The sequence below is a fragment of the Gallus gallus genome, chromosome 1 (genome assembly GCF_016699485.2).
Source record: "Gallus gallus isolate bGalGal1 chromosome 1, bGalGal1.mat.broiler.GRCg7b, whole genome shotgun sequence".
NCBI lineage: Eukaryota > Metazoa > Chordata > Aves > Galliformes > Phasianidae > Gallus > Gallus gallus.
The window spans coordinates 139,412,429-139,424,970 of NC_052532.1; the positions used below are offsets into that span (position 1 = coordinate 139,412,429).

Sequence of the window (12,542 nt, forward strand, 5' to 3'; positions counted from 1 at the left end):
AACTCTTCACTGTGTTCTTAAGTGACCAAAGCTTGGATGTGGAGTTGTATGTTTGTTTCAGTCTAATCAAATTATTTTTGTTTTATTCATCAAAGTGTTTTGTTGTAAGATGCCTAGATCTGTCATCTGAGTCTTGTGGGGTTCTTTCCTAGTTGTTAATTGTTGCTAGAAAAAAAAAAGGTAAAAATTTTTGCGCTAGAATTTTTTGCTACTTGCAAGAATTCCCAAAGAAATTGTGTATTTTGTAGTGTTCTCTGTTTTGGTGTAATCTCTTATTTGCACAAGATGTTTAAGGGCACGACTCCCTTTTGACTTCTGACAGATCTATAGCATGAAGGATTGCCTTTCTTTTCCTCTCAGTTCCTTTCATGTCAACACACACACAGTCTGGGAACTTTGACATCAGATGCAGTGAGAAATAGAAGGTGAATTTTGCAGGTCTGCTTATCCACTTCAGCGTCTTGAATGTAACTAATACAATGAAAAACTGTGTTCTATATAAGTAATTCTTATTTTCTGTTAAACATTTCCTTCCACAGGAAAATGACGTGTCTGTATATACAAGTGGCTGACTTGTCTAAAAATCGTGTATGAACATGCATAGGTCACTCTGAAAGCAATGCCTCCTGTTGATTTCCATGAAAGCTGTAACAGATACAAAGAGCACAATAATACTATTTGACAGAACAAATTCTCAGCTACAAAACACTTTTTCAACACTGTCACCATCATCAGCTATGCATTTTTGCTGGCAATGAACAAGAACCTGTGTGCAATGCTTTTAACAATCTGCATGACTGTCAGGAACGTGGCTTGTCTTTCGTGCTGCTATCGCCATTGCTGCAACGCACCATTCAGTGCCTCAGTGTGCTCACATCCACCATTTGGTGTCCATAAATGTTCAGCAAATGTCTGTGAATGGCAGTTTTTTTTTCCTGCATGGAGGAATTCCCTTGCGCACCTTTACCTCATAGACACCTCTGTGTCAGACATTGTGTCACACTGCCCCTCTGCTGCCATCTGTTGCAGGGCAATAGTGTGTAGTGAGATACTGACGAGAAGGTTCAACCCCTACTGCTGTACCACCAACATCCTCCTCTGACGTTGTGGGCCAACAAATAAAATAGGAGGCATTACTCTTGGAGCTGCCCTTGTATTTGTCTTTCAGTGACAAGTCAGACTTCTGTCTTTGAAACTTGAGGAAATAATTTAGAACTACTTAGCTTATGAAGAGAGCCTAGTAAAGTTGGTAGAAAACAGAGCTATATATTTGTAAATACTATTTCAAATTTTTTACCTTTTATTGTGCTTTGAAATGAGGCCTGAATTTAACAGCTTAAAGAATGTGAAATGAATACCCGCCTCCATATTGTTACTGGCTTAATTGGTTTGTTTTTTTAGGTGTGCTGAGAACTGCTTGCCAGTGTGGTGTGTTAGGCTGAGATGGGGATCAGGCACTGAAAACTAAAAGCAGTGGTCTGCTAGTGATAGGCCTGCTCTGTGCGTTGCATGTTGTGTGTGTTGCAGAGGCCTCAAGGCCTGGTGGGCTCTATTACTGTTCGCTTGATTCTCTTGGTTTAGCAAACTCAATCTCCAATTTAGGGTGCAGTATTGATAAGAAGCATTGTAACCCTTTGTTTACTGCTCTAGGGCTGGGAAATATTAAAGCTGAACCTTTACTTTCTTGATGGCACTTAAGTGAAGGTTGAATCTCAGTAATAGCGGTTCCTTATTTTGCCTTTGTCTTAATTATGGGGTATCTCATTCTTACAAGATTCTGGATTTATGAGTTTCCCCACTGAAAATTTATGGCAGCTTCCTCAGCTTTGGTATTTCTCTAATCATCGAGTAATTGAGTTTGCCACAAATCCTTTTTTCTCTCTTCCTTCATGTAACAACTCCACCAAAAGGTAAAATTAAACCTGTCTTGTAGAGCTTAAGATTTTTTTTTTTTTTTTTTTTCCCCCAGTATCATCATTTTTAACCTAGGACTATTGATTGAATCATTTCAGGGTGATTTAGGAGCAGAGTTTTTGGTAGTCAGTTGAGCATTCTCTTTTTGCCTGTTTGACTTGGAACGAGGCTGACTAGTGTCATGTAATACAATTCAGCACAAAAATTTGGGATTGGCAAAGGGCAGATAGGCTAACTTGAAATAACTCTTGATTCTTCGGTGCTCGGTATCTAGGATTACCGAAGTTGCAACAACTTCCCGACCTGTCCTTTTAGTACAGCTCTGTGCACAGCCTCCACTGTACTGGAGTGCAGCTCCCTCTTCAAGTCCTAAAGCTGTAGCTTTTAATCCTTTCTGGAGAGAAATAGTTATGTGGAGAATAGTCCCTGAGAAGCTGGTGGAGGGCAAAGGTTCAGTTTATGGATTATTGCTGAATACTGGTCACCAAGTAATGCTCTGTTTGAAGGTCAGTCGAGATGCAGAAAAAAATAAGGCCTTTGGCATAAACGTTACAGAAAAGCAGGACAATTATGTAGCTTCATTTTGCCTTTTGAACTTAACACATCAAATGGGACCTGACACATCAACCCTGATGCTTCCGTGCGTGTACTCAGTTGATAACAAGATCCTCCTTTGTTGCAGGATACATGAGCTGTTTGTACCTTTGATAGTTAGCAATTATATATGGGATTTAAAAAGCAACTTTCTATTTATATGAGAGCAGTAAAGGTGAGGGTCACACTTGTGGTGTCCTGAATTCTGCAGTAGTTGATATTCTGTGGCACAGGAAGGCCAGTGTTCACATGAGCAGCTTACCTTGTGTAAGTGTGTATGTGTACTGTGTGGTCTCATTGTGTGTATAGTGTTGGTGAATGTTTTATTTTTATGAAGCAGTGTATTCCATCTCATTAGTATTATTCATTGTGCTCTGCTGTACGTGGATGATGATATGCCAGTGTAGACTGTTACATGCATGTGTGTATATAACTGTATTGGTTTATAAGGATTGATACAGAGACTCAACATTTAGTAGTAGCTGGTACCAACTAATGTCCTGAAATAACATTTTGCTAAGTGTGTTCTGTGTTACATCTCAGGCGAATAAAGCTAAGAGGTAACCAATTAATTAAAAATCAATATAAGGTGACTTTTTGCAACTAAAGATTGATAGTGCAAACAAACACCCATGAGTCTGATTTGCTGTGCTTGTTTTGTAGATTGCTCCTTCCCTGCAATATGAGGGAGGTTATTAATTCCGAAAGTATTTGTTCACTTTGCAAGATCAAGAACTTACAGCTTTCAAGGACAAGATTCTGTTCTCAGATACGCAGTTGTCTTTATTCCATGAAGTGACCATCATGTACTGATATGTTTGATCTTTGCTTTCAGGTTAAGGAAACTATTTTCTGCTTTACAGATGTTTAAATAGTCTAACAAGCTTAATGTGTACTGCAAAAATATGTTCTCTACAAGCTCATTGTTCAGAATGCGAGACTGCAGCTGTTAGAAAGTCAGGATTTTCCAGTGAGCTTGAATTTCCTTAACTTGGGGTGCTGAGGTGATGTTTTATCACGAATTTTGAAAGAGAAACACTGTTATCACAAAACAGCTGTTCTGTCAGGAGATAGCCCACTCTGGCATGTAACCCTGCAGTACCTGTTGAGCTGTGCAAATGGAGACATTCTTCATTAGTAAAAACTCATTACAGTGAATTGGTAGGCAAGCATACGTTGTTAATGCTCATATATTGGTCAAAATATACAAGAATTTTAATGTCTTATCTGTGGTATTTGAATTCTGGACAAATGTTTAGACAGCAATTTATTTACAGCCCATCTTTAAAAAAAAAATCTGTTGCAGCCTAAATAGTTTTTCCAGAGTATATTGTGAATGGATGCACAGCAGTTAGATCCTTCTATTATGAGCTATGCTTTTGGAATCTGTATGAATTATCTTAATGTTAAAAACCATAATGATTATAGAAAATATTCTGAAGATTTTAGAATGTTTTGAGTATTTAAGCCATTAAGTACTTCTAAAAACTTATTTTAAAATATGATTGCTGTATTTCATTTATGTGACTAGGAGGCTGTCTTAAAGCATATGTGCATGTATGTGTCTATGCACATAAGCAATTGTGGTGTTTATGGTGTTCTGGGGAAAGGGTTTTTTAACTTTTCTGTCACTGTACCATTTTGGATTTGTATCAGTGTGAGATCAGAATCTGTCCTTGAGGCTTAAATTGCTACTTCTTGAACATAATTATCTTTCTCTGACTCAGCTATGGTGAATTTGTATAGATCTTGCTGGTAGTTGACCAGTGCCCTGTTCATTGAACTGTGTAGCATCCCCATCAATAATGCAGAGGAGTTGTCATCACCAGGATAGAAATGTTAGACTATAGTTTATTTTTATTGTAAGGCTGTGGTTTCAAATATAAAAAATGTCAGTAATGTATGTGTATGAAGGGAAGGGGGGGAATTGAAAGTGATATACCTTGGTCATGTGGGTGTATTGTGCAATGAATGAAATAATGATCTTTAAAATTCCCCAGTGCTGCTTGCTAGGTTCTCATTTTGTAATCTATTTTTACAACAGGTTCCCGCAAAGAATCAGCTCCTCAAGTCCTGCTTCCAGAAGAAGAAAAAATCATTGTAGAAGAAACTAAAAGTAATGGTCAGACTGTTATAGAAGAGAAGTAAGAGAACATTTAATGAATGACGGATTAAAACAGTAAACTTTGCACTTCTCTTCCTCCTCCCATTTCTTACTGCAATGTGCATGGTATATAAATAGAAGGGGATGTTGGTGCTTGGAGTATGCTGCCAGTCCTTGTGAGTGCAGTTGGCCTTCGTTTAAATTCTTGCTGCCTGACTTCTCTGTGAATGGTACTCAGTTTATTCCTTTTATGCCAGGGAGTGGTATGCTTCATTTATAAATAGTTTTTCCAAGCGCTTTAGGATTTCATTATTAAATTGACGTTGTCTTTCTAGTTCGCGTGCGGTGTCATTCTGTTTTCTTTAGTTAAGGTGTATTTTGGAAATCAGATATCTTTCTGTTAAAGAAAGCTATAACATAGGAACCACTGTAGGTCAATATGTGCTTGAGGGATGTAACCTGTTCAGAGAAGCTGATAGCAGTCCCTTGCTATCATTGAAGTATATAAATCAGGATAAGAGAATTTTTAACACAAATTTGAAGTTAAACAGATTTCATTTAACAGTTTTGTCTAATAATAGATTTAAACATATCATTATGAAAACCATTGTAACAGATGATCTTTTTTCATTTTAGAAGCCTTGTTGACACAGTATATGCATTAAAGGATGAAGTACAGGAGTTAAGACAGGTTAGTAACTTGCTACATATATAGCAATATGGAAAATGGAAAGATAAGGCTTGTTATTGAAACAAATGCAGGTTGTAAGTTGATTTAGTTTGATAGGAATTAACTCTGATTTTGGACTAAATTCATGTCTGAGATTCAATTTTAAAAGTAAGCAACACCAATTTGAGAGAGAGCCACCATCTCTTGTTGTTGTCATCAGTAGCCTCTGGGAAGAGCATGATGTATCCTGTCTCTGAGGGGATTTAGTTATGTTTTGTTGATTTTGGATGTTACAGCTTTTGAAATGTTTAAAGCATTAAATTCAGTTCTGGTGTATTGCAAGCAAAATAAGTATGTAGAGAATGAAATTGCATTTGCTCTTCATTTTTATTAATATAATTATTTGGATCTACTTAGGCCTTGATTTACAGCCTTCCAGTAACCTGAACAGCTCCTACAAATAGGTTCCTAAAACCTCTCATTTCAGGAGTTGGGATCTTTTTCTCTGCCTATCGTATGCCTTTTTTTAATGGGGTCTAACCCTAGGGGCAGCTTAGTGTCCTTGTTTGTCATGTGGGAAATTGCAGTATATTACACTTCAGTTGCTAGTATGGAAGTTGCAGCTGATATTCTAAGCATGTTTTATATATCCAAATGAGTTCTTGTAAAAATCTTTTGTTGACAGAACAAAGCCTCTTTTAACCATATTTATATGCTACTTTACATACTCAGTTCTCAAAACGTAGGTGAAAAAGAATTGAATTATCCCCATTCTCCAATGTGTGAATTTGCCAACTGATTTTAACTGAAGCCAGATAAAGTCTCCTGTGTTAAAGTAAAATGTGTTTGTATCCAAATTACTTCAATTTTTGAGCTCTAAACATGTATCTGAATTCTTTGCCCATCTGTACATGTGCCCAGTATTTTTAAGGGTGTTGTGCCTGTTTCTTGAAACAAGACAGTTGATGTATTTTTTGCTGTTTTCAGTGTACATTGAAACACATGTATTCTAGGTTTGGTGTGAATTTTGCAGTCTTTTTAGAAATACAGTACAGGTAGTATTAATAACTCACTAATATTTCTGTGGCCTGGCTGCTTCTGTATAAAGAGTAGAAGTACTGCCTCATTGAGGCCCTGCTGATGTCTTTGTGACCGTAAACAAAAAGTCACCCTCTATTGAACTTAACGCCACAGCTTGCTTCTTTTTTTTCCTTTTCAAATACACTTTTCGTAATCTGGCATCTTCCAAGGCCAAGACTTATTAAAGGCTGACTTAGTTTTGTTGTAATGTCAGGGATGTTAGCTTGGAAGCCTTTTTGGTCTGTTGCCAGGTGGAGAAGTGGCAAAAATAATCTCTGTCCTGGGAAGTCCTAAGTGACCCCAGAGTTCATGCATAAAAGCTGCCTGGGAGTACATGGTGCACTAGTTGGTGTAGAGCCAAGAGTAAACCACAAAGTAGGATCCTTCTAATAGCGGTTCCCATCAGTTATTCATCACTTGTTCTTAGTAGTACATTCCTGAATGGGCAACAAATAAGTGAAATTGTCTGTCCCTACAAGAAAAGGTTGAAATTTCTGAGTTTTTCAACAAATTTGAGGAGAGAATGTAGGCAACTGTTGATCTTGTTCTGTTTCTAGAAATTTCTGTAAATGACAGCTGATGGGAGTCCAGTGGGACCCCTGGATTGCAGACCTGTTTGTGTTAAACACCTGTAGACTGTTTGTCTTGAGGGCCTTGTGTCATCTTCTGGTTGCTTCCCCACTGTTGCCAGCATCAGCTTGGCCTCTTCTGGATTAACGAATGTAAGCATTTCTATGGTTTGGTCAGTAACATCCTTACAGTCTTGTTGTTTGTGGCATTTCAGCATCATCCAGTGGTGCATTAGTGTATATTCTCGATATTCTCTGGTGTTCACTGAAATTCAGAATCATCTTAGATTGCTGGTATTTGTGTGTGTTAAGCTTCAGTCACAAAACGCTTCTCAGAGAACGTAATGGTTTTTGAGATACTTCTTTCAATTGTTTGCTTACTCATTGAAGGAAGCTAATGTGCATTAAGTTTTCAGATGCTTTTCTAGGATTTTAAAGCTAGGTATAATTACAGGAAGTTCTTAGAGGGATACTTATTCTACTGATGTTGCCTTATTTCCCTTCTCCATTGACAAGAGATATTCTGCTGCTATTGAGCAGCTTTGGGCAGAAGAATTCAGGACTACTGGCCATTTGTTGCTGGCACTTACATTATGAGGGACCCCCAAGTCCTTCAAATAAATAAGAAACAGTTTGATCTCTATTTGCTGTTTTTAGTTTTAAGGTATGAAGTAACTGTAACCTGTTAAATTTTATTAAAAGACTGTACTTGTGAACAGCTAATAACACGCTTGCTTCTGAATTTATAATTGATAGTGTGTGTGGTCAGAAAAGATCTTTTCTTAAAACAACAACAACAACAACCTCAACCCAAAACTAATAGTTCTGTCTCTGTTAAACAGGATAACAAAAAGATGAAGAAATCATTAGAAGAAGAACAAAGAGCTCGCAAGGACTTGGAGAAGCTTGTTAGAAAAGTTCTAAAGAACATGAATGATCCATCTTGGGATGAAACCAATTTATAACTATTTTTTTTTTCTTTCTATTGAAAGACCAGTTGTAAAACTGAGCTGGGAAGCCTTCTGACATTAGTCAGTGTTGCATCAAGAGCACTACAAAACAGGATTTAACTGGATCTGGTGATTTCTTGCTCTGAACACATAGAAACAGTCAAGCCATTCACTGAAGAAATCTGTACGTTAAGTGTGGAGACTGTGGATCCTGAACTCTACTAAACTTAATTTGTTTGCATCTAAATTACCTCATTTTGCAGAAAGTGCAGCATCTGACTAAAAGTCCATGTTTTTCAGTGGCTTTTTAATTAAATATATATATTTTTCTTGTAAATACTGTAATTTTGAATGCATATGTGGTTGGTATATCAGGGCTGATATGTTATTTTTTTTCCTCCTGTTCTTACAGCGGTCACAAGTGTTAGAAATGGTGGCAGTACGGTCTTAGCTAGGAAGGGTCAGAGTTCTTTGTGGCTAATTATGGATTTGCTCCAAATTACTCACTCATCACAAATGCAAATTTAAGAACTTGTTTTTCCTATTGAACAGTGTATTTAAATCCTTTACTGCTATTTATGTCTGCACATACATTTGAAACAGTTTACAATTGTTTAGAAACAGTATTAAGCTACAGAAAATTGCTTATTGATGGTGGAAACAAATTTTAACGATACTAATGCCCACGATTTATGTTCATGTACTCTTATTTGGCAGACTAATCTGTTGTGCTTCGGCCACCAGAAGACTGATGTACTTGCCTGCTTTTTGACTGTGATTTTTAGGTGTTTATGTACTACATTTTTTTTGTTGTTGTGCTTAAGCATACAGCTGGCTGGTAATTTAATGGATCATACAGTTTGTTAAAGCAAAAAAAAAAAAAAAAAAACCAATCTAATCCAGAATTTTGTGAATAAATTGTTGCTATTTATTTTTTATTGTCACAACAATTAAATTGTAGCTAACTTTTTTTTTTTTGCATAAGATGCATGGGCCAGGACAAACTTCATTCAGAGCTTTGTTTTTTCACCACTATGTAAGACTTGGTTTGGAATTCCCAAACTGTGGAAGTAGTCATTCCTTTCCCACCTTGTTTTCTCAGCATACTGCTGGTTTCTGTCCTGCTAGGAGTTAAATGGAAACAATCTGGAAATATGATTTTTTTTCATCATACTGTAATTCATTTTTTGCATCACTGACAGATTGGAAAACACATATCATGAACATACCTGAAAGTTTTTATTCCCTAGTCTGATAGGTACAATTACTGCAATCCTTTCCCTTCTTTAAAGTAGGAGATGCTCCATTACCGTAAACGTTGAGCTTCATTTGGAGCACTTTCATTTGGAGCACTTAAAATACGAAGCCCATTCAAGCTCATTGTAAAAGTCCCCTTGATTTCAGCAAGCTGTGGGTCAAACTGTAGGTGGTACAACTTTCTCAGGAGTTTTTCTTCACTTGACAGCGGATGTGCAGGTATAGTGCAGACCCAAGTTGCACCTTTTGCCATCTTGATTTTCTGCTGCCCATTCATTCTCTTTAAATGTAAGCAAATGTTTATATAAACGGTAATGAATTGATGCCAAAATGATTAGGGCGGTAAAAGTTACTGTGCAGAATGTGAATCTAATGAAAAAATGCTTTTAAAGCTGTTCTTGGTGGAAAAGTGTGGATAGCTTTCTCTTTTTTTAAAAGGAAAGAACATTAATGATTACATTACTGCAGAAAGAATTCAGTGAGAATGGGTACTTAATCTGAACTAGTTGTCTGATTTTAAAAGCTGAATAGATCTGTAGTATTTTCATCTGTGTTCCTCTGATTTAAAGATGCCTTCCTTTAGTTCTAAAGGAGCAGACCGGGTAAGAAAACTTCAGAATGTCTGCAATATCTGGTTACATATACTCCCTGAACTTTAGGTTTTTGGCAATTCTTGATAGCAAAATCTTTTCCTAGCATAATCTTAGCAGTTGCGTGAAACAGTGAGCTGACATTTACTGTGATCTTCATCTTTAGAAAATAGTCTTGCTAAAAGCTAAGTGATATGAAGCCCTGCAAACTCATGGCCAATTGGCTAAATTTAGGGTCGAGAACGACAGTGTAATTAAAATTCTGCTAACGCTTTTACTTCTGACATTAAGGCCATTCTCAGATTGAATTTTAACTTCCAATTGAGCATATGTGAAAGGACATTCCAGAGGAAGTATAAAAGGAGAACGCGAATCTTAGCAGTATTTAGCAAATTTTAACTCAGGAACAACTTGGATCATAACATGACTTTGTTTTACATCGTATTGTAAAGAGTAGCATTGCTATGTAAATTTGCCGACACGTAGTACCTGTGATTATAATAATTTCTGACAGTACCCCTATACTGATATCTAATGAACATGCCTTAAACACTGGGATCAAGCAGTTGTTAAATATGACCGGGACTTGGGGACTGATTTTATTTGAGGTGGATTGGGATGATGAATTTTTACAAAAAAAAAAAAAAAAGGGAAAAAAAAAGACCACCACCTGATATTATATGTAGCTCTTGTCCTTAGCTCTAGCACAGAGAGCGAGAGTCAGGCTTTTGGGAACCAAGGAATATCTGAACTTCTTTCTTTTACAATTTGTTATACTGTATATAGAGTGTAAATTTCACCATGGACCTTCTGAATTGTTGGAAACTTTATATAAGCATGGATAAAAGGGGCACTGTTTATTTAACCTATTAAAGGGTTATTTCTTTGCTCTCATCGTTTAGGGATGAGGAGATGAAGCCATTTCTTATCCTGTAGATGTGAAGCACTTTCAGTTCTAAACTGTCCAAAATGTAGCATAACATTTCTCTGTACTTATTGATGTATGCGTGTTTGTCTCACCATGTCATGGCATCTTAAAGATTAAACAACTGACTGCCTTTGTATAAACTTTCTTAATGCCAATTATTTAGTGCATTTAGGGTGTCTGTTTACAGTATCTGTGGAGAAGTCAAGTTTAGTTTAGACATCACGATAATATCCTGGTATCGACTACTGAAGTGTTCATGCTACATCGTTGTAATTAAACCATGGTTTTTCCCCTACCTAATGAAGTGTTACATTTAATCTAATGCGTGGTTCATAAGCTTAAGAAGGAATACCTGTTGGTTTTGTTTTTTTTAAAACTACTTTTCGTATGAATAACTCTGCTACGTAGTAGCTGGAATACTGTCCTGAAAAGGGCCTTTTCACCCTCTTTTATACTACAGCAAATAGTGCCTCGAAAACAAAACCAAGCAACAGTTGTTGAGAGGGGTGTGAGCCATTTGCTTACACAGGCCAGTATCAGTCTTTCAAAAAGACATTTGAAGGGATTAATAACTGAGCTTAGCTTTGTGAAATAATTCATCCATTTCAGCTTAGTTTCTCAAGGGGGTATTCTTAGAGAATATAAAAAGAGGACTTGAAATGGAGCATTGTACAAGTTCTGTTTGAAGAAATTTCTTTTTTTCCCAACTCTTCTCTTGGTTCATCATTGTAGAAGTAGGGTTTCTTTTTTTTTTAATCACAATTTGAAATCCACATTTACTTTTCATATTGTGTTGCTCCTCCCACCATCCCCTTTTTGCGAGTCTTTTATTTTCATGGGTTGACCTTACTTTGTCGCCACATCTCCACTCAGTCACTCTTATGCTCCTCAATAGGAGATGGGAGAGAGAGTAAGATGGAGTGCTTGATGGATTGAGATAAAGACAGTGGGATCGCTTACCAGTCACTTCAGGAACATCAATTTATTGCCAATTAAAAATAGAGATAGGTGGTGAGGAAGAAGAACAAACTGAAAACACCTTTCCCCAATTAGGAACACTTTCCTTCTTCTCAAGCTCAACTTCACTCCTGGCTCTTTTGCCTTCCCCCCACTGTCCTTAGTTGGCACAGACTGGGCAGGGAGTTGGGAGTTGCCATCTGTCCGTAGCAGTTCCTCCCACACTCCTTTCTCCTCATGCTTTTACCTGCTTCAGGTTGGGATCCTCCATGAACTGCAGCATGGAGGTCTGCCCTGAAGTCTTCATGGGCTGCAGGGAGGCAGCCTGCTTCACCATGGTGGTCTTCAGAGCCTACAGGGCCCATCTCCACTCTGGCATTTGGAGCACCTCTTCCCATCCCTTCTCTGATCTGTATGTTTTGCAAGGTTGTTTCCTCCGTCTTCTTAAAGGTGTTCAGCCGGAGGTGCTACTGGCCTGGCTGATGGACTCATCACGTCTGTGGCAGGCCATTGTGGAGCTGGCCAGAACTGACTGTATCCATTATGGATGGCCCCTGGCCTCTTACACTGCTCACCCCTGCAGGCCCTGGTGCCACCAATTTGATGTGTAAACCCAGTGCGCTTAGTAACAGCCAGGAGCAAGTGGGTTCACTGGGATTGGGAAAGCTGTCATATTAAAGGATTGGTAAAAAAAAATACTTCCTATAAGCATTAACTACTTTCTGTTTGTGGCGTTGTTGCCACATAGTTGTCGCTTACCTGCCCAGAGGAGTCAGGAATGTTTGGCATTGTATACTTTGACAGCTATGGGAGTATGTCAGTGGAAGGTCTTCAGCATTTGGAGGGAGTGAGGATTGATCAAGCAGCAGTGTTAATGGTGTTAGGGGAGAGCTGCAGCAGTGCTTTGAAGTGCAGAGGGAAATGCATTG

At 37.8% G+C, this 12,542-nt stretch overlaps 1 protein-coding gene across 14 annotated transcripts in view; it reads left to right on the plus strand.

Moving 5' to 3' along the window:
- ARHGEF7 (Rho guanine nucleotide exchange factor 7) overlaps positions 1–10,951 on the plus strand; it is a 107,851-nt gene extending 96,900 nt beyond the window's left edge. For 12 of the 14 annotated variants that reach the window (XM_003640531.5, XM_004938542.5, XM_046903508.1 and 9 more), the window contains 3 exons: positions 4,553–4,652; positions 5,249–5,303; positions 7,774–10,951. In XM_003640531.5, the coding sequence (XP_003640579.1) occupies positions 4,553–4,652; positions 5,249–5,303; positions 7,774–7,896 (278 nt within the window). In that variant the 3' untranslated portion in view covers positions 7,897–10,951. Of the gene's footprint in view, positions 1–4,552; positions 4,653–5,248; positions 5,304–6,919; positions 7,086–7,773 lie in introns of those variants that run through there. The other 2 variants (XR_001464001.4, XM_025146726.3) reach the window with 2 other exon arrangements.
- The last annotated feature ends 1,591 nt before the right edge of the window (positions 10,952–12,542 follow it).